General features: G+C 36.5%; 1 protein-coding gene across 3 annotated transcripts in view; it reads right to left on the bottom strand.

The window, feature by feature from the left end:
* LOC131160513 (tRNA threonylcarbamoyladenosine dehydratase) overlaps positions 1 to 22,821 on the bottom strand; it is a 121,653-nt gene that overhangs the window by 12,883 nt on the left and 85,949 nt on the right. For 2 of the 3 annotated variants that reach the window (XM_058116281.1, XM_058116283.1), the window contains 2 exons: positions 16,401 to 16,525; positions 12,032 to 12,089 (listed from right to left, as the gene is read on the bottom strand). In XM_058116281.1, the coding sequence (XP_057972264.1) occupies positions 12,032 to 12,089; positions 16,401 to 16,525 (183 nt within the window). The remainder of the gene's footprint in view (positions 1 to 12,031; positions 12,090 to 16,400; positions 16,526 to 22,821) is intronic. The other variant, XM_058116282.1, reaches the window with a different exon arrangement.

Raw genomic sequence — 22,821 nt, 5'->3', positions numbered from 1 at the left:
AAGCCAAATAAGGCAGTATGACTCCTCGGTCACTTTGATGTTTCCTAGTGCTAGAGTGAGAATGGCCTAGAAAGCTCTTTAGGGGAGGGTGAGTGTTCATCAATCATTGTAAAACTCACTAGCAATTGTCAACGTGCTTAGCCTACTTGCCTCCCTCGCTAAGTACAACATGTCAACGGAGGATTTGTTAATGAATTACGTTTGCTTCAATATTTACTGCTTGGTTGCCACGGCTTTCATGAATTGATTATAATTTCCGCTGCTATCTGATTGAATGTTAATGAAAGTGTTCCGTGGATGAATGTTGGTAAACAAAAGGCTGGCTAGTTAAGCAAGAGTGCTTTAGCTAGCGCCGCACGGCCCTTCACAACGGTGTGAAAAAGGCGGACCGTGACACTGAGCCATGTCTCCTCCCACTTACTGGAGTTGGGCTGAGAACATTACATACTTGAAGTCTTGAACCTTTTATGCTAAAATGAAACAGGGATCTAGTGAAGCGCATGCCTCATAAAAAAGGCGACTGACCATTGCAGAACTTATATGTTACATTTTTTATGTGTGAATGTTAATTAGAACTAATCTATATAGTATTAATTTGATCACAAGCAGAATGAGTAGTGAGATGACTCATTCTGGTGCTAGTCCTGTTTGCAATATGTTGACAATATGAATTTCTATTAGTAGCTCATGAATGAATAGAGCCACAACTAAAATATTTTTTGCCTACAGCCAGAAAATCTACAGTACAAGGTTTCTTCTCCTACATCTTGGAACTCTATTTAATTGGACTTCTGGAAAGAGGTTTGAAATAATATATAGGTTGTGTTTGGGAGCATAGATTTCAGTCCTTGGATTCCAAATCCATACGAATCCAAATCCAAGGTCTGAAATTCAGGCTGCCAAACACATGGATATTCTATTTTGCTTTTCCAGCTTTTTCAGTTAATTTTAAATCAAAGTAACATGATTTGATCTACATCAATCAATTCATGCAAGGATTTTGCTTGTTTATTTTGTTTTATTTTTAAGTAAAGTAGGAATATATTAAGCTTTATGCAAAAGTACAACAATCATAGAGGCAATATAAGATTAAGCTTCAGAGTTAGCAGAACTACATGCTAGGGCTTGATATAAACTGTCAGCCCACAACCTAACACCTTACGCTTTTAGATCAAGTGGCAATCTATCATCATATCATAGCCATTGTTGCGACAAGTCCAGGGTACCATTAGTGTTGCCTGCACTTATTATTAATTTGTCAAAATCATCTAATTTTCCCAGAATGGGTGTTATTTATCTTTACTTCTGCACGCCTGATCGGGCAACACATACGAGGAAATGTTAAGGCTTGATATTCATTGTTAGCCCACCAAACAAGTTAAGCTTTTAGGTAATGTGGTGATCTTAAACAGAATTAAATTTATTTAGGCCTTTACATGAACTCCTAACTTCAAAAATAATCATGTGAACAATAGAATTGATATCTACTGGAAAGTCCTCATAAAGTTTCAGAATTTTGGCTTTCTATATGTTGTAAACAGGTGCTGCCCAAATTAGCCATATATGAGATACAAAGTTGTATTCCTGGAGTTCATAAAGGAAACCATTGAAATTCAGTTTGCCAACTGCACAGAAGTTGCAAAAGACCAGCTATAAATTTCCATAGACACTTTACAGATGAAAAAAATATGGTGCCTTGCTTCTTCTGCTTTCTTGAAATAAGATACAAGTGGAGGTGATTTATTTGCCACATTTCAGCAATTTTTCTTGGGTAGAAATTCTATTCAAAAAACCAGCCAATTTATGAGGGCACGCTTAAGAGTATGGTTTTAGAACCACAGAGTTGACCCAACTAATAGCAGGCGTCTTAGGCAATCCTAGCTGATTTGAGAGAAAAGATACCAAAAGCAGTTTGTTCCCAGAAAAACCTTTCTTCACAGCTTAAAACTAGGTCCTGGGTTCCATCAAGCAAACAATTCCAGCCAATTTCCACTTCAGGCTCAAGAACCAATGAATCAAAAATAAATTGGAGGTCTTGATCTCCTGACAAGGACTTATAACCTTGGTTCCAGAAGGCCCCTCCAGTTATACACTAATAATAGAATTCTCAGGTTACAAGAAAGTTTATTCTTGATTATTAGAGCTCACAGCTTGTGCTTTAGCATCACATTACTACTGAATATTATAGTCTTCGGTCAAAATGACCAAATGTTTACATTGAGAACATATGGAAGCACTCAATCAGTGTACCACATTAACAATAACGGAATCCTTATCAGAGGTCTTCAATGCCACAGATCTAGGCATATGATTTTCAAACTTAGTTTCAATAAATACTTTAGCAGCTAAGGGCCTGCTTAGTTGTGGAAAATACTTTTCATTTTTCATTTTCAATTTTTAAAAGAAAACAAAAATGGCACATTGTTTTTCAGTTTTCCAACATTTACATGGCAAAACTTTGAAAACAACAGAAGGATATTTCCAGCTTTCTTATTGTTAGGTTACCACTTTTCCTAAAAGCTTGAGCTGTTAGGTTGTGGGCCAACAATGTATATTAAGCTTTAATACTCCCCCGCACATGCAGCCCAACAATATGTGAAAAGATAAACACGCGATAAATAACACCCATTGTAGGGAACACAATCATTTTTTAAACATCACACAATAAATGTGGGCAACAATATTACAACCCAGGATCTCTTGGACCACTTTACCTAAAAGTGTAAGCTGTTAGGTTTTGGGCCAACAATATGTATCAAGATTTAACACCTATATAAACATTAGAAAATTGGAAAACAAAGTGCTATTTTTGTAAGTGTTTTGAAAAATGGAATTGGAAAATAACTGTCTTCCACAACTACACAGATTCTTAAGTTCGTCATTGGTTTGGTAAAAGAATCATTGTTGAGAAAGAGTGGGAAAGAACAAGAGAACAGTGGTCTGGCAGGATGAAGACAAGATGATGCTTCCCTCCTCTCAGTGCCCCTTAGCTTCGAGACCATGAGCATGGCGACACACTCAACAACTCTTTTCCACAACCTTTCCTTTTTATCCTACAATAGTAATCATTTCTCCGCGTCAACCCCATCATCAAAATTGATTTGTGTACTTCAAAACCCTTTTTGGTACCAGGTAACTAGGCTGTCCCAGCCAATCAGTGTTTTCCATTGAAAATTTTCCATCAATCGCTGAAATCACAACCCTGTAACCGATGGGGGCCAATTCTTACACCAACCACTCTAGTAACCCCATAACCAAACTCAAGATTTGAGAAACCTTTCAACCTGCCCTTGTAATCCAGAAATCAAAACTGTTCTATTGTGCAACCCAAAATTGACGTAGGCAAGCCTTCATCCACCTCGTTAGTCCTAGATAAGCTTCAAGAAATCATTAATACCTAGTTGTAAACCTTTTGACCCTCTCTCTCTTGTCAGCTTGCCAGGTAGCAGGTCTCACTAGTGCTCAAAGTTGAAATGGGTGAACGTGCCACACTTAAGACTGAGAGGAAGGTGATCACTATCACCCGATTGAAAGCCTCAAATTTCTGCATCACTAAATACGCAGGCAAGCTTGTCTTCTTTGTCGTACTAGAAAAAGAGGAACTCCTATGGGTATTAAAGCTGATGGGGGTGCTAAGTACAGCCAATTAACGGGGTGCAGCAAGCTGCAGTGGAGTCATATACCAAAAGGCAAATAGCAGTGTCGGTTAATGTCCTTGAAAATGGCAGGGGAAGGTTCTTATGCTTGAATAAGGCCAATAGCAATAATTTTTACGAATGTGAATTCCAGAAGGGGACCAAAGAAATGGTGGAGGGACTTGCTTGCTGCCTTGTTGGTAACATCTCACTACAATGGGGAATAATCGTCAACATAGGTATCTTATGTGTACACAGACGGGTAAGGACTCTTTTAATCATTTTTCAAATCAATAAATTTTTTGAATATAGGGGTTCTTTGTCTTCTAACCCTGAGCTTAATCTCCTTCGTGTCAATAACTTGGATGTTTCTTTCTTGGGCACTGGGGGAGGGGGGGTGTTAATTGTGAGAAGGTAGACACTTCTTTGGGGGATCTGGGTTCCTCTAGAACTAGTATTGGTATCCTTCCCCATCCTAATCAGCCTCGCCTTGTCCCTAATACTTTATGCTAGAGGGAGGATTCTTGCATGGGGAGGGCTGTGAGATTAGCTTTGAGGGAAGTGAGAAAGACTTGATAGACTCCCACAAGCTCCTAGAAGACCTTGACTTGAAACTAGTAGACCCCTTAGAAGAGGAGGTGAGGTTGGGTTTGAGCCCTGGAACCTACGAAAGAGGAAAAAATAAAGTTCATAAAGATTAAGAAATTTGGTTTTCTCAAGTATGAGGGGGATAAGGGGGTAGGAAGGGTGGAAAGCGGGTTAAGATAGGAATATTATTAGTTGGAATGTGAGAGGTCTATGAGGTCTGAGAAGAAGGAGCCTAATCAAGGAAGTGTTGTCCAAGTACTCCCCAGACATCGTATTGATTTAGGAAACTAAAATGGTGATGATTGACCAAGGGATCAATAAGAGGATTTGAGGCAGTAGTTGTAGGGATTGGGACTTCTTACCCTTCGAGGCGCCTCTAGTGGTGCTCTAGTTATGTGGACTCTTGGTCTATCTCTTAAGTGGATAATTTAATGGTTCTTTTCCCTTTCTATTATTTCCTAAGTGAAATCGAGGGGCCAATGATTGGTATCCTCTATGTATGGTCCTCTTAAACCAACTCTAACGAGTGCTTTCTAGGATAAGCTTCATGGTTTTAAATCGCGGTAGCGGGTAGCGTAACGTAACGGTAACAGGTGTAACGGGAAGCAGGAGTAGCGGGTGTTACATAACGGGAAGCGGGTGTAACGGCCGTGAATTTTTTTGAAGCACGCACAACCTTGTGCATATTAGCGTACTTGCATGTTTTAAGCTTTTGGTCATTCTTAGAAAGGGTTTTAGTGTATTTTGGACCCTTAGTTCGAGTAACTAAGTTATTTGGTAAGGGCAACAAGTTTACATTTGTTTTAAACCATCATTGATAGAAAATTACGTGTGTGTGCATATGTATACTTCTCATTGTTCTTATCTGTGATAAATTCTTATGTGTGCTAAATGAATTAATAAAATAAAATACATTATACACTCCATTAATCTATTAGACACATAAGACATACGAATAATATAAATATAAAATAGTTAGAAAAGAAAAAAGGTTGACGTTGAAAAATAAAGAACATAAATATCACATTACTAATATTATTAAAAAAGAAAATTCCTAACAAGTTAGTATTTTGAAATTGTTAATTAATGCATCTATTGTGAGTATTTAAAGAAAAAGTAAATTTTGTATCATTTTCATCCTCATTATAATTTTTTCCCCCTCTTGCCACTTGGTATATTGAGAATGATATATGAAAGAGAGAGAAAAAGTGAGAAGAAAAAGTAAAAAATAAAATATTTTTTTGGTGTAACAATCCTGTAGCGGTTACGTAACGGCCGTAGCGGCCTTTACGTAACGGTCGCAGTCCGTAACGGCCGCTACGGCCGTGATTTTTCTTCCCACCGATTTCGCGGTGTGTAACGGTATCGGTAACCCAAAAAACCTTTACGTAACGGCGTTACGTAACGGTCGCGGCCTTTATTTAAAACCATGATAAGCTTTATTACATTTTTGGGTTTTGCTCACCTAGATGGGCATTGGGAAGGGATTTTATGGCAGTCAAATTTGTGGGCAAGAAGAAAGGGATGGGGGGCGCAAATTTGATGCTAATAAGCCGCATTTCGATCTTCTTATTAAGGAGTGTGGCTTAAGTGATCCACCTTTCAGTAATGCTACTTTTACTTGGTCCAACTGGCGCCCCTGTGCCGCCGGGGGGGGGGGGGTGGCTAGAATGATGGCTAGTAGATTGGATAGTTTTCTATTTCATAGTAGCTAGGAGGATGAATTCCCTAACCTTTCTTAAATTGTACTCCCAAGACCTAGTCCTAATCACTTCCTTATTATGCTGGAATCAAGTAGGATTTCCAAGGGCCCCACTTTTTTTTTAGGTTTGAGAATTTGTAGCAGGACCATGCTTCTTTTAATCCCTTAGTGAGGAGCTCGCAGGAAGAGGACATAGTGAGGGGTTGAGAAAGGTTTAGGTTTATCAAGAAGTTGAAACGTTTGAAGGAGAATTTGAAAATTTGGAATAAAGAAGTGTTGGGGATGTTAGAATTAGAAAAGCCAGCATCCTAAGTGAGCTGACTTTTTTGGTTAGAAAGGAAGAGGAGACAACCTTTCAAAAAGTGAGGAGGAAAAAGCGATCTCTTTAAAAAGTGAGGGCAGGATGTGATTTCAAGTAAATGAGGAGTTGGAGATGAAAGACCAAATTAAAAAGGATCAGAGAAAGAGAATGTAATATTGGTTTTCTTCAATAGCTAATGGAAAATATGATTAGACAGCTGGCAGTGCAAGGAAGGAGAATAATTAATGATCTTGATAGAATAGCCTTTGAGATCTCTAATTTTTTCAACACTCTTTATGCTGAAGAAGAGGGTTGTAGACTAATGGTTGACTATTTAGAATGGGATCACATCTCCAAAGATCAAATGCTTTGGAGACCTTTTGAGAAGGAGGAGGTGACACAGGTAGTTTTTGGGATAGAAAGGGATAAGGTTTTGGGTCCAAATGGTTTTAATCTAGCTAATTCCCAAGACTGTTGGGATACTATCAAGGATGACTTGCTTGAAGTCTTTGATGAATTCTATGGAAATGGGATTTTGAGCAAGAGCTCCACTTTTATTACCTTTGTGCCTAAGAAATCAAGGTCCATTAAGATAGAGGACTTTAGACCTATCAGTGTAGTCTCTAGTGTTTATAAGATTATCACAAGATTTTTTTTTTAATAATTAATAAAAGAAGATACGTTAAGAAAAAAAAAATGTATAATCAGAGTGAGGATACTAAATCCTCTAAGAGAAAAAAAAAAAAATAGAAGCACAGAAAAAAACTGAAAAGAATAAAAATAGTAAAAAATAAAAAATTTTAAATAAATAAAAATGAAAAGTTGAACTTACCTAAGAAAGCCCCTTTGTAATCCCTTCCCATCATAGTTCACCGAACACTTCAAATTCGCTAATTCCCTCTAACCCTTCTTCGCTTTAGATCTTTACCACTATCAAGCCTAACTTCATTTCCTCCATGATCACACAACATGAGCCCAAGCTATCCAATAAATTTTGAGTTTGAATGTCTTTCTCATTAGACTCTTGAATTGGATTAGGTAGAATTCCATCTTTTACCTTTAATTCCTCTATAGAAGCATCATCCTCAAAAATATTAATTCCATCTAAACCTTGTAAAGGAGGTGGCACATAAGATAAATCCTCGAGACAATCATTAGAAGAATCGGGGAAAAATCCTTGTTGCTCCCGAATTTTATCCAAAAGTAAACCCTTATCATATTCAAATTCATTACAACCTACACTATTGTCCTTTGAAACATCCCCCCATCTCTTACTATCCATGTATCAATCCTCTCAACAATTGGCTCCTCCACCATACTTAAAAAAACACCTTTAGAATCTCTTAATTTTTTTTTTTTGGTTTGTCACCAAATGAATCCTAACTATCTTCAAAAATACTTCCTCCTTTCAAAACCTAACTGCACTTCCTTACGGCAAGCATAAACCTTTTGACTCCTCAGATTATCCGAATTAACTCCCCTACCATCTGAGTTCCCCTCCAAACCAACAATAAAATCTTGATTTTTAACACCACAAGAATTAAAATTCATCAAAAAATATCCCCCAATTCAATCTTGGAAACCCGCTTGCTATCATTCTTCTCCAAAATAAGAGACACACCACTCTCTAGAAAAATAGTAGACTTTTTAGCAAGCCACTAGCTAATTCTTCCTCCTTTTCTTTTTCGTTTTCAGAGCAACTGCTTCTCTCCTTTTCATCACAATATATCTTGTTCGAAGATGATTTAAAAAGTGCTGAATTGCACATGTCTTCCTTCTTTTTTGAGATGATATTAGTTCCCACATCCTCACAAGTATTCATAAGGCCTTTTTGATTGGAAAATCTAACCAATAGGCTGAGTGTGGTGCTTATTAGACCATTTGTATAGCTCAGAGTGCTTCTGTTTTGGGGGGGATAGGGGTTGACAGATAGTGGATGCTATTTTGGTGCCTATTGATGCGGTAAAGGATATTTGTAAGAGGAAGAAGAGAGGATGTCTTCAAACAGGATCTGGAGAAGGCTTATGACAGAGTTAGTTAGATTTGTTACAACAGAATTTTTGCGAGAAAGGATTTTGGGGAGTATTGGCGCCGGCAGTTAAGGGATCATTCATTAATGGGGAATCTAAGTCTTCGTTTAGGGCTTCGAGAGGCATTAGACAAGGAGGCCCACTCTCCCCATTTCTATTTGTCCTAGTAGTTGATGTGCTAAGTAGAATGGTGGATAGGGTTGGTGATCGAGGTTGGTAAAAGGTTTGACAGTGGGGAGAGGGTGTGGTGGTTTCTCATCTTCAGTTTTTAGATGATACTATTTTCTTTCAAGAGGATTATAGGCCTTCTTTCAAATGTATCTTGGGTATGCTCCACGTCCTTGAGAGGGTGTCGGGTCTTAAAAATAAATTTGGGGAAAAGTGGTCTAGCTAATGTTAATGTGCCTCTTAAGCATGCTGGAGAGTGGGCTTCCAAAGTGGGGTGTGGTCTTTTAGAGTGGCCTTTGACTGACTTAGGGTCCCTTTAGGGGGCAATCCTAGATCCATTGTTTTTGAAACCTGATGGTGGAAAGAGTGGCCAAGAGGTTGGATGGTTGGAAGGGGGCATTTTTTTCCTTTAGGAGCAGAGTTACCCTTATTTAGGCCTGTTTAGCTAGTATCCTTTTATATTATTTGTCAATTTTTAAAATTCCAGTGGCGATAGCAAATAAAATTAAGAAAATAATGAGATATTTCTTATAGTTTGGGGTTAGGGGTATTCAAGATCATATAGTTAGATGGGAGGAGATCTGCAGGTCTAAATTGGAGGGAGGGCTAGGTCTTGGAAATTTGGTGTCTAAAACCATTGCTCTCCTAGATAAATGGTTATGTTGTTTCCCCTAGAAGATCATTCCCTTTGGCATAAAGTGATTAGGAGTAAGCATGGGTTGGGTGTGAACGGGGGAGAACGGCTGTTAGTTTGTGATGTTCTTCAAAGAGTCCATGCAGATCTATTTCTCAAATTTATCACTCATTCACTCCTCATTTTAATTTTGTTGTGGGGAGGGATTTTCAGACTCATTTTTGGAAAGATCTCTGGTTGGGGAATGATGTTCTATCCATATCTTATCCATGCCTCTTTCAATTGAGTTCGGAGCACGATAGTATGATTTCTTTCTTTGTGATCGATTTGGTTAGGCCTCTGGTTTCCTAAAACTTTCATTTCATAAGATATTTGCCCCCCCCCCCCCCCCTCTTGCTTCAACTTATCCTTCTAAAAGTAAAAGTTGGGTAACGTGTTTGGTAAGCAACTTTTCTAACTTGTTAAAAGCCATCTTTTAGTGTTTTTGGGAAGCTTTTAAAAAGTTAAAAATTTGAAGCTTTTTCTCCAACAAATTATTATATCCTACTGTTGTGCTTATTTTTTTTTTTTTCCAAATATTACAAAACTATGAATGCATTAATTATATTTCCTAAAAATACATATACATTTTAGTCATTTTAAATACTTTTAGTCACCTTTCAACTTTTGCATCAAGCCCTCAAACCTAAGTTTTCTTTCCAACAGCTCCTTTTTCATGGGAGGGGGGGGGGGTGGGGAGCAAACATTTTTAAAACAATATTAATTAGCTCCTCTTCAAAAGGTCCTTTTAAAAAACCACAAGAGGGCCAAACTAAGCCTAAATGATAGAGTTGATGCAATTCTCCTCCTTCTTGTTATTGAACAATTATCATCTGTCTTCCGCTAGGGACATTCGATCTTGGGCTTTGGATCATTCAGGGGTATATTCTTGAACATCTATTTTTGAGTTTTTGACCAATTCCAATCTTGTTTTCCTCTATTCTCATGTATTTGGAAGGCCAAAGGTCCCCAAAGATGAAGGCTTTCATTTTTGCAGATTGTGCTTTATACTTAACAGACACAATCTAATAATATGTTGCACATCAAGAGACCTTTGAAGGACTTATCTCCAAATGTTTATCTGCTTTGTTATTTGAAGTCTGAGTTGGCACCTCATTTGTTCTTACACTCTTATTTTTATTGCAGCATTTGGAATGAATTATTTGGCGTGTTGGGAGAAGCTTGGGTTTGTCAGCATCGGTGGAAGGAATGTTGGCTATATCTTTTGAGGGTTTTGGAAGAAGGATAGGAGTGCTCTTTGGAATTGTGGAATATTTGCAGTGCTGTGGGGTTTATGGTTGGAGCACGATGCGCGGAGTTTTTCAGGGAAACAATTGAATAGGCAGCTAGTTTGGGAGAAGATTCATTACTTGGCCTCTTTATGGTGTGTTGGCTTTCGATGCTCTACGGGGAGCGAGCTTTTTGGAAATTCAGTGAGATTGGAGGAATTTTTTGCTTTATTATTTCAATTTTTTTTTAGTTCCTTTTTCTGGATTTTTCAAGAATTTTGATGGGAGATGTCTTATTCTCCTCTTTGTAAATTCTTCTCTTGTTAATGAAATCTCTTCTTTTGCTACAAAAAAAAAAAAAAAAGAACCAGTGCATAAAGGAAACCCCAAAACCCAACAAAGTCCAATAGATCCAGAATATTAAAGAACTTAACCCAACTTAGAAGCCTTTCCAATCTAATGATCCACTTTTAATGATCTAAACTCCAGTGTGACAAAAACATTGAAGTAACCCAATGAACCATGGTCCACTCTTCAGAATGCAATCTCTTTCTGTAGAATCCATGAATTTGAGGATAAAAGATCCATTATGCAATGCAAAAGCTTTCAGAAATTTGCACTTTATTCAAGATTTCAAAAACAATTTTTTAGACATAAGGAAATAAGGGAGACTTTGCCAAGGGTTGACAAATTGGAAGCCATTCCACTTATCTTCCACAAGATCTCATCCAAAGGACTAACAAAAACCTTACCTTCATTTTGAATAGGTCAAAATTATTGCAGGTCAACTTCACTAAGGGATGAATCAGGAAATAGTATTCACCAATTGAGGGAGCCATCTTTCACCATGCAAGAACCAAGGATCATCATCTATAGCTTTTGAGGAAATCAAAGGAATATCAGAGCTATTCTGCTAGGGATCTGACCAAAAATTATTGTTACTGTTAGAATTCCCCTTTTAAAATTCATATAAGCTGAAGAATCAGGGGAATAGGAACAGATTTGATGAATAAGCTACCTGGGGTCCAGGATTGAAGCCAAAAAATTTCCCAATTCTTCAGCAGAGGAACCCAAGCATTTGAAAATGGAATCAAGAACAAAACAATCAGAAGAAGTAGATTGAGAATTATCTTTTTGCAGAAAGCAAATTAGTCCAACACACGAGATCCAAGCCAAAGCTCCTAGAAACTCAATAATTTTGCAAAAATTCAGCAGCTAATGCATGTTAGTTCAATAAGGCTATTTTATTATTAGTGATTGCCTTTGCATGTTGTTTTGATCAAGCTCATAGCAGAGAATTTTTTATTACACCCAATTCATCCCCCTTCCTAGGTTCCATATTGGCCAACAAAGGCATACGTTTAAGGCATGTACGTGTCAGAGGCTTCCAATTTGAAAGCTAACCATTTCTAAGTGCACTAAAGTGCGTTTTGAGCATGCTTCATTTTAAGGTATGGCTAGATCATGGAAGATGTTCCAAGCTTACTCTAGATGTACTTCAACTAGAAGGAAATGACAATTATAGTTTCCTTCTAGTTCAAAAGCTAAATAAACAAAGTGTGGTTTCCAGCATCAACATTTTTTAAGATATAATTTGACATTAATTAAAAGAGAAGAAGAAAAGGCCATCTAAGAATATTATTACAAGCTTATGCAAAACCCGCCAAATATTTATCAATAGAAAATCCAAGTAACATTTATATACCTCTTTGAATTTTAGAAGAATCAAGTTTGAGACAGATGCTGGCTTTGCACTATCCCACCTGAAAATTTACCAAGAACAAAAGTTTGTGAGAGAAAATGAAACCACCTCTACCATGAAATACCATTAAAATTTGAGTACAGATACATTAATAATTTTGTAAGTAAACTCTATAGAGAGAAGGAACACAATCAAGTCACATGAAGCAGGTTCGAAAAAGGATCCTAGAGTGTAGGGTTCATCCAGGAGGGTCTCTTAATATCTTCCGTTCATAAGAAGAAGAAAACATGAAAATAAATATTAATTTGGCACGTCTGCAAGTCAGCTAATGATAGACAATCCATCATTAAAATTCCTCTGGTGATACAGAAAACTACCACTTTGCTTGTATGCTTGGGTTTCTATAAAGAATAGATGCATTTGACAATAATTTCGAGGATGAAGATGTATAGAAATTGCTGCAAGAAAATGCCACCTGAAACATTAGGCCAGCTCAAAATAAAAGCCATACATCAGTATTCTAGGCCCAGTTTAAGGTAATTGAGAAAAAAAAATGCTTGTTTTTGCAACCTACTGGAAAAAAGTATTGACCATTCGCAATATAGAATAATTGAATAAACCCATAAAAGAAACTAGTTTACAAGAAACTACAGTACTCAAACATTTTGTAAACAATAAAAACAAGAAACATGGAAATATCACATCATAAGTTCAAAAGTAAGTCAACAAATCACTTTACAGTCAAATTCACAAGTCTTGCAATAAAACTATGAGAAGGTCAGCTGAGATTAAGATTTAAGGCCCAAAAAGAAATTCAAACTAGGGAGGTCTTTTATTGAAAAAATAAATAAATAAATCCAGAACTTTTTTCATTGCTCTTTTTCATTAAGACATGTTTGATAGTTGATACTGATTTTGTGGCATGCAACTCTGAAGTATGTTATGGCCAACACATGGTGTCAATTGAGATTTGGGAGTCTGATTGGATGAATCATAGTTACTAGAGTGGCAACTTGATTCATCACAATTCAGTATTTCCTTTTTTATTTACACTATCTTTTTCTAGATGAAATATTTATGTGGTGTTTGGTTTGCAGCATCATGATGCAGTCCAGCGTTGTGATTCTCGGGAATTGGGGTACCTAGGATACAGGATTCCTGTGAACGTAGCAATCCCATGTTTGGCTTAGCACCATACTATTGATAAATTCATGGACATCGTTTGGTTTATTCCTAGGATGGTGATAAAATGTTTTTTTGTTCCCAAAATATCCTCAAGTTGGACAAGTCACACTTCGCAAAAAAAAAAAGAAAAAATTCTTGTACATATATTTTAGCACAAAATTCAATTGATAAAATAAAATACTAAAAATTAAAATTGCCCAACTAATAGAAAAAACAATATTCAAAACAACAATTAAAAAAAAATTATAAATTACTACATAATTCAGAGCTAATTCAGTAGTGCATGAAACTATTTTTAAATAATATATGCAATTCATTCAAATGTGTCTCAAGGTGTGGGGTTTAATCATGTGCAAGTCCTATTTTTTTGGGACATTCCTATATAGAAAAAGTAAATTTAAAATTGTGATTCAGCACCAATTTCTGTTCCAAAATTTCCATGTTGTTTTGAAAATCCATCTGTATGTGCAATGGAAAGTGTGAGGGAGAGGGAACTACAATTTGGGATTGAAATAGGTTATAAAAATGTGAGGATATTCTTTGGATTTCAAATAATAGGGTCTCAATGTCACTATTCATAATTTTTGGGTGATTCCAGGTTGGGCATCTGAATACCCATGTTTTAAAATGGGGTTAGGAAAGCCAGTATTGAAGAGTTTTGTGGGAATATGTATTATTCCTGGGAATGGATTTCCAACTATAAAATGTGGATCAAACGTGGGATACACAGGAATCAACAAGGATTCCCGGGAATCGTCTCTTAAATCCATGAGCTGACACCACATTAGGGTTTGAAGAAACAGAAGCACAAATCAGAAACATTTTATTATGTAGCACTCACTATGGCTATGGCAAGCAACATCAATGACCAGATGCCCTATCAACAACAGCAGGTCTTAAGAACAGCAATCTTCAGGTTCTCATCTCAATGTGAACCAAGGTCTTAAATTTCAATTTCAACTCAAATTTCAAAGCTCCAAAAGTATGGAAATTTCAATTTCAACATCAATTTTGATTTTGATTTGGAAAAATAATGGAAATTAGTAGTAAAGCATGGAATTCTTTTATGAAACTTTAGAAAAGGTTAATACACATAATAATATAAGTTTTAGGACTAATATATTACAAATTAAATACATCCATGTTGTATATGAGGTGGAAATGTTGCAATATAATGTTGTATCAAACATATTTATAAAATAATGTGCATTAAACATATTCTCAGCTAATACAAATGAAATTCATAAATCATTAAAATATTATTTATTTTACAAATAATGATAATTTATACATGAATGGTTCAATAAAATGTTGTTGTAAGTATATTTTTTCATATAATTTCAAAAGCCCTCGTAATAATCGTTTTGTTTCAATAAAAAAAAATAAAACAAATTAGGAAAGGAATTTCACTTCGCTCTTAAACATCTCATTTAAATTCCGATAAAATTTCATTTTATAGTTAAAATTTCAACAAGTTTCCCTATAATTTCAAGATTTTGATAAATTTTGGATGATTCATTGAAATTTCGATGGAAATTATGTAAAGTGGAAATTGACTGCCATTTCGATTTCGAGGGTGGCAGAAATTGGAAATTTTGACAGAGTTTTCAACAATTTCGTGGAAATTTAAGACCATGACCTGAACTTTATGCTCTTATCACCTTCTCACCTGATTGCGCAACTGCTTATTTGAAGGTTGCTTAACATTTTGAGTCAAATATAATATATTTGTTAAAGCCTGATATACATTGTTGGCCCACAACCCCTAACAGCTTAAAGCTTTTAGGTAAAGTGGTAATCTAACAGGGTATTTGAGCTGGTTACCAGGAGGTTCCGGGTTCTAGTCTTGTTGTCCCTGTTTATTTTGTGTGTGGTGTTTAAAAAAAATGATTGTATTCCGTGTTATGGGTATTATCTACCATGTGTCTATTTCTCCACGTGCTGTCAGGCTGTTGGAGTGTTAAAGCTTGATATACATAGTTGGCTCACAACCTAACAGCTTAAGCTTTTAGATAAAGTGGTAGGCTAACAATATTTTCATAGTAAGCTTAATATTTCTGCATTTTACGCAGGAATTCTAATATGAAAATTATGCTGAAAATATGTCCCTATAATCTTTTTATATACATTTCAGGTAGCCGACAATCATGATTGCATGACATTGAGCTTTGTCTCTAGACGAGCACATGGTGACACATGTTCACGCAGGTAGGGAAGGTAGAAAAGTTGAATTACAGAAATACCAGCTACATGATATAGAAAATGAGAAAGGAATTGGGGCTGCATTGCATCACTTTATTAACAAAAGAAAACGTACACAGAATATTACTTCTTACACAAAACATTACTTCTACTACCACCATATGCTGCAGCCCTGAAGATGTAAATTCAAGACATTTAGGATTTTAGGATATTATATTGTTATAGTGATTTTATTTTTCCTATTTTTCTGATACTTTATGGTAGTATCTTATTAGGTTTTAAAATTAGTAGATTCAAGGATTCCGTCCAGAATGAAAGTATGCCCTACTATTATTTGATTTCTTAATCTTGTTTCCTTGTTTCCAATCATCATTATGTTGTTAAATATTTCCCTCTCTTTTTGTGGTTTCTCTCTCCCCCTTCTACCTCCAGACTCCAGTTATTTACTTTCACCCAAACACTGAGAAGGCAATCACATCATTACAGGGAAAAGAAAGAGGATCCTGTTAGACCACCACTTTCCCTAAAAGCTTTAAGCTGTTAGGTTTTTCTCGCCTGTCAAGTCTGATGCGTTTTTTACTCTTCATCATTGCATAAGGAAACTAAAGTATTACCCAATTATCACCATACATCACCTTTTCATCCATCTTTCACATAAAAAACAAAAAGCTATTTGGATCCCAAAGCCCCATACATGATATTATTATTGAGAGTGAAGAACTTTATTAGTGCTTATATTTTTCTCCATATAATCCTGTCTAGATGTGACATTGTATTTTGAGTAAAGAACTCTCTCGATACTCACGAATTAAGAACCTATTTGGGTCCCCTACATGTGTGTGTGTGCTCGTACAATGGCACTATTCCTCTCTGTTTATATCTCTCTCTCTGCCTAGAAACACATGTATTACTGTATTAGCTTAACTGCCAAGAAAAAGGTAAAACCTCAATTGTCAAAGTAGTGCAGTCTGAAACCAAACCATACCTAACAAGCATTAACTCATTAACAGAACGCCACATTCCCCGTCCAGTGCTTTTTATAGATTCATCCCTCGCACTTCGGCCAGACCACAACTCTTTTGCGACATACATAACTTCTTCAACATCTACCTTAAAAAGTGGAAAAAAAATATGTAAGAAATAATACACACACAGACATACATATGTATGTCTATAACATTATAGAAATATAGACCCATACATGTTGTACAAAAAGTGAACTGCCTACTATCAGAAATACATTATATAAGCCAGCCCCATATTTGGTGATATGCATTGAATCAAGGATGAAAATCTGTAAATAAAAAATAATAGAGATATTGTAAAACAAACATGACAAATATAAACCAATTGTTTTTCAAGGCTTGGCGCTGCCAGGCTGTAAACCATCACTAGTCAGAAAATTTATAATGGCCATCTATTGCTCTCTAGTAACAAAGGACAACAAATAATTTGCCTACTTGATATGAAACTTCCATAGTTAAACCAGAATATATTGACCCACCCTAGTTTTGTCCATGAATTTATCTTGCTAGTTCACATGATATTTCATAGTATTTTTTAGGCATGTTAACATGTTCATTGCTAAACTTTTAGCATTTCATAAACTACAACTACAATGGTTACTTTAGATTGTTTTGAAACTTCCAGCATTGCCAACAACCTTTTTCCATAATTTTAAGAAAATACTTGCTCTCAATGCAGTGAAACTTCCTGCTAAATCCAAATCTCAACCCGGTGCAAGGAAACAGACTAATCTGAGAACAATAGCACTCCCAGAAATTCTTCTTAACTTCAAGTTGTTCACTGTTTTCCTGCATGGAGCTTCAGGTTTAAAGTCTCTTAAAATCAGAAAGAGTAAACCAAGACTAATAATTCAACCTGTTCGATCATCAGTTATTCCAACAAAGTTGCCAGGATTAGAGCCCAACAATGTATATCAAGGTACACAACACTCTACCACATGAGCAACCACTTCACGGGGTCCACACATGTGAAGAGGTGAACAAAAAAAGTGCATTAAAAATAAATAAATAAACATAATGAAGAAACATGTTTTATGAGAGTTGAGCCCAGGATTGCATGGACCAAAACGTCAGAACAAGTTCGATTTTAGGCTGGAGGGATGGAGGGGTTCATGTATCAGTTTCTGGAAAGACCCTTGGCTGGGGAATGTAGCTTTTTCCACTTCATTCCCTCATATTTTCATTTGAGTGCCAAGCAAAATAGAGCCATATTTTTCTTTGCTAGGGATCTGAGCCCTTTGGTTTCCAAGAATCTCCATTATAGGAGATTAACAATACGGAGATGTTAGAGTTGTCTTCTTTGTTACCTTTATTCAATGAAAGTAACCTTTCGTCGGGTAGGGATGTTCATTCTTGGTCCTTGGATCAGTCGCGAGAGAATTCTCGCAATATCTTTTTTTGATTTCTTGATCCATTTTAATTTTTTATTCCACTCTATCCTATTATATGGAAGGCCAAGGCTATCACGTCCCAATTTTGGCACATGACCAGCCGTGACTCCATCTAACATCTGATGGAGGCACCAGGCTTAGGCAAGAATTTGTTTAGCAAAACCATCATTTGAAAGCAAGTGAGAAGCCAATTAAGAGTGAATATTTGTTGAAGCATGAGATACATATATTTCATAAAGGAATTGAAAATTACTTTCATTGACAAGCTCTTTACATTGGGCTATACTTTACATAGAACATTTTTCACACTTCCTAGACTAAACAAATCCACCAATAAAAAAATACATGCCTAGTATCTCTAATATCTTCCTATCAAACTGTAGTACATGTCAAATGGCAGTCTCTTAGAGAACTTAATAAGTGGGGCTCTCCTCCAATTTGAACCTAAAATTTCAAGGAGAGTAAGCAACCACGAGCTCAATAGACATTCTTAATTCCCCCTTTATTCAAATAAGGATTTTAATACTTTAAGATATAATTTCATATTTGCATGCATAATCATATGATGCGTGAACATACTATTCTAAGCAATATGCATGAACACACTCTTTAATCTGAGCAATCTTTTATCTAAAGTTACCATCCTAAAGCATTCAAATAGCATGCATTCAGAATTTCTTTTCAACATAGCAGTGCTGTCCCAACCAAGTGCAATTTTTATCTCAAACCAGTGCCAATTTCCTACTTGGCCAACCACCACATAACGTGGAAATACCCTCTGAAGGTTTAACGCCTTTCACCCAAGGGAGCACAATCCCTACTTGCTCAAATCCCACGATATCACATCCACAAACAGCACATGGTGCCAGCAATTTCACATAATAGCAATTCAATATATGCACACATCATGGTTATCAAAATTCCGATCTGGATCGTGCAATTCTACGATATAATGATCCATATTTGTCTAATCGAACCAGATCTTAAGTAGAATCCTAATAAAGTAGTGTAGGATCTTATCTGGATAATAAGGATCTTAGGATATCGATCCTACTGATCCTATTTTTGGAATGGAATATGGATTTTTTCTATTTAGGATTTTAAAGAAAAGGGCCAAGTTTACATTTTTATTGGCCCAAACACTTTACTTTTGCAGTAGACACAAAATTTGGTCTAGTTGGTTCAAATGCATTAAAATTAGGGCAAAATAACGAGCATGTTCTGGGATTTTCTTGATCCAAGTCAAGAGAGCACTTGAGCATCTCTTGAAAGCTCACTTCCTTCAAAATGGAAAGCTCTCTGAGAGCTTAGAGTTATTGATAGATAGATTCTAGGTTGTCTATCAATAGGCTTGGACTGTTCCTTCTTCCAGCAGCACTAGAGGCCAGCTGAGAGCTTCGAGACCAGTAGACAGCTTCAAAAAATAAAGAGTTGCACAGTCAGGCTAAGAGCTTAAAGTTGCAGGCCTGTAGCAGTTATGCAGTATTTTTGTAGTCTTTTTTACTTTCTTCCTCTTCTTTTTCTCTTATTATCAACACGCCAGAGACCTATCTTTTTTCCCAAAGCAGAGAGCATATAGCTTTCCTTTTCCTCTTCTTTTCTTTGCGACTAACGAAACACTCTTCCTCTTTCTTCCTTCCTATTTTTCCTGCTTCTTCTCTTTTTCTTCTTATGTCTTATGACAAAACTGCAGAAACTAAGAAATGTACACCAGTTCATTGAATTAGTATTAGAAATTTCTTCTTCCTTCTTCTCTTCATTCTTTTTGCTTTTTTTTAAATTATAAGTATTAAATAAATAAGCTAGGAACAGGCCACCCTTTCCAGAGCACTTTGCCGTTCAGGCTATTCAGATTTTGTTTTAGGGTCAAAATTGTTGAAGGAAAAACCTGCTAGGTGCTAGCTAAAAAGCTAGCTACATTCCTGAAATTTGTTTTAATTTTTTAACTTACTACCAAGTTTTTGGGATTATTTTATTGACGGTTGTCATAAATTGCCAAATATATAAATTTTTAATTTACTTTACATTGTAATTAGAATCTTACGATCCATGATCCGATCCTACAATCCGATTCTGCGGACCCTCCCAACGATCCTATGTAGGATCCTGATTCTAACAACCTTGGCACACACAAGCAATGCCGTAGCAAGTAAAAACCATCATCCTTATGAGATGAATATCTATCACGTAATAATTTCCCAATCGAACAAAATATGCAACTATGGTAACCAAGGAGAACATATATGCAAACATATCAAGTAATTAGAAATAACAAGCTTACATCTTCCTTGTTATGATTTGACTCCATGCAAGTTTCTACCCATTTTTCCATTAAATACCCAAAATACCTAGATGAAAAAACAAAAATTAAGAACATCCAACTTGATTTTCAGCTTCTCCAAATTATTTTAAGCTTCCTCTTAATTTTCTGTATTTCCTCCTGATTCCCTGAATTTACCCAGCTTCCTGCAGAGTTTTCTCTCTTTTCCTGCCTCTCTCTTTCTTCTCTAGAGTTTGGGTTTATAGCAGGAATTTATGGTGTGTTTACTGCTGGAAACAGATTGGAATAGCAGCCATTGCAGTGCCGCCAGCCAAATGCCAAGTGTCTGCTGCTGGTGTGCAGTGCTGCCAGGTGGCTTTTGCTGGCCTGTAGTGATACAAGGTGTCACACCCTCCTACCACTAATAGATTGAATGGGATTTCCATAACTTAATTAATGAGTGACATGGCTAGCATGAACTCGCTCAATACAAAAACAAAGCAAAATCATGCAAATATATCGAAGTAATTTATATTTTCTGTGGCCTGAGGTTATCACAAAGGCTCCTCCAAAACTTAAGGTTTTCACTTGGTTGTTTGATCTTTAAAAATTAATACTAATACCTTACTGCAAATCAGAAGACCTTTGATGGCTCTCTCTCCAATGTATGTGTGCTCTATTTCAAGAACTCCAAGACAGCTTCTCATCTCCTTTCGCAGAGTGATTTTGCTTGAAGGAATTGGAATAAGCTTTTCAGTATTGTGGGAGAGAGAGTTGGGTATGCCCTGCATCAGTTGAAGACTTATTAGCCATTTCTTTCTCACGTTCTTTTTGAAGGAAGGATAGGGCAACCTTATGGAGGTGTAGCATATTTATGGTTTTATGGGAGATATGAATGGAGTGTAATGCACTGATATTCTCTGGGGAAAAATTAAATAGGAAGCTGGGTTGGGATACGATTCAGTATTTAGAATCATTTTAGTGCTTTGGTTTTGGAATTTTCAGAGGGCATAGTCTCTAGGAGATTCAAAGAGATTGGAGTAATGTGCTGAATTGTTGATTTTTTTCTCTTTTTGTAGTTTTTAGTAGTTTTTTTCTGGTTTATTCCAGATTTTCTTCAGGAGATGTCTCATTCTTTCTTGTAAATTCTTCTCTTTCTAATGAAATTTTCTTTGGCTATCAAAAAAAAAAATTAGTATTATTATCCATGTTGGTAACTAAGCGTTGAGTGAGGGTATTTGGTCATTGTAATGTGCTTGAAATATAATACAAATCGAGGGGAGACCTATGGTTGTGATTAGGTCTTCCAATTTACACAATACTGTTAACTTAGTGTCAGAGCATGATCTTAACTTCTTAATTGTCCATTGGCAAAACAAGCCTAAATCACAAAATGCTATGCATGTCTGCCATTGTAGAAGGGTCATCCACATCACCATATGCAGGAAAAAAAGTCACACAGAAGTGGAGTCTGATGTCATTACCAGTGTTCAATTGACAATATCGTATCTGCTTTTTGACGAACCAACACCACAAACATCCACAGACATTGCTGGTCTATATTCTCCTGAAATCTCATTGGTGGAAAACCAGTCATGCACCAGCTAAAGGTTGACAGCCAGAACTGTGCCGGTGCGTGACACTTCGTCAAGCCTCAGGTTTTTTATCAGATTTGCTCCCTCATGTCTTGAATCCCCCTATAAGCCATAATATGTCGTGCGTCAAGTTTTTGTTCAAGATCAAACTTCTTTTGTTGATCACTCATGGCACTTCGTTAATGATTGTTTAGTACATTGTCAGTGTTCATTGCGTTTATTGGGACCTGATACAGTATTCTGTTGCTGTATGGTACTGCATTGCTTGTTTATTATTTGTTCTGGTGGTCCAAGTTGCATGTGTTGGGATGGAGTCCATGAATCCCAAAAGTGTGTTTCCTTCTTTGTTGCCATAAATTACAACTAAAAAGCTAGAAGGAAGTATGTGTAGTTGTCTAAGGTTGTCAAGCTATATTTGACAAGCGTAGGCAAATCTGCACATTTGTTTCAATCAGGGTCAATCATGACAAATGGAAAGAAGTATGGGTTCAGAAAGATGCATTGATTGTCTCCCTACCACAGAACTCGGTAAAATCCCAAATTACACAAACCCGCATGCATCCATGTATGCATGGAGATATGGGATTACGTCAAACTTTTATATTTGAGCAACATCACCCGTGTGTATGATTTCTCTATGGAATATTTTTTTATTAGGGAGATAGATGTGTCACAAAATAATTTGCAAAGCTGAAGTGCATCCATGAGGAAATCAACATCATGCAACCATAAATGCCTGTGAAATGCAAAAGAAAAGGGAGCAAATGATAGTCCTTTGGGTTCTAGTAGGTCTGGAACTCGAGTTTGAGGCAGCCCGGTCCTAGATTCTTAAAAGTGTGGAATAGCCATCCTTCGCTGATGATTATCGTCGCATACATCATGCTTCTTCCAACAACCGTTCCTCAACCTTGTATTCTAGTGTTCCAATATCTAGCTTTAAAAAACTGCTTTTGTTACACTAAGTAGTTGTAGAGGTTCCAGGAGAGGCTCAAGTGGTCATCGCAGTATGATGAAGGGGGTAGAGTCCCTCCACACAAGTGCACTCATGGTGGATAAGGAGGAGATATAATTTAGCAGCGTTGGGATCTTCATGATACTGCCATGCAATTTCCAATGCAACCAACACATATTCCAC

This window comes from Malania oleifera, chromosome 7 (assembly GCF_029873635.1).
Source record: "Malania oleifera isolate guangnan ecotype guangnan chromosome 7, ASM2987363v1, whole genome shotgun sequence".
Classification (NCBI taxonomy): domain Eukaryota; kingdom Viridiplantae; phylum Streptophyta; class Magnoliopsida; order Santalales; family Ximeniaceae; genus Malania; species Malania oleifera.
This window is presented reverse-complemented; position numbering and strand designations above follow the sequence as displayed.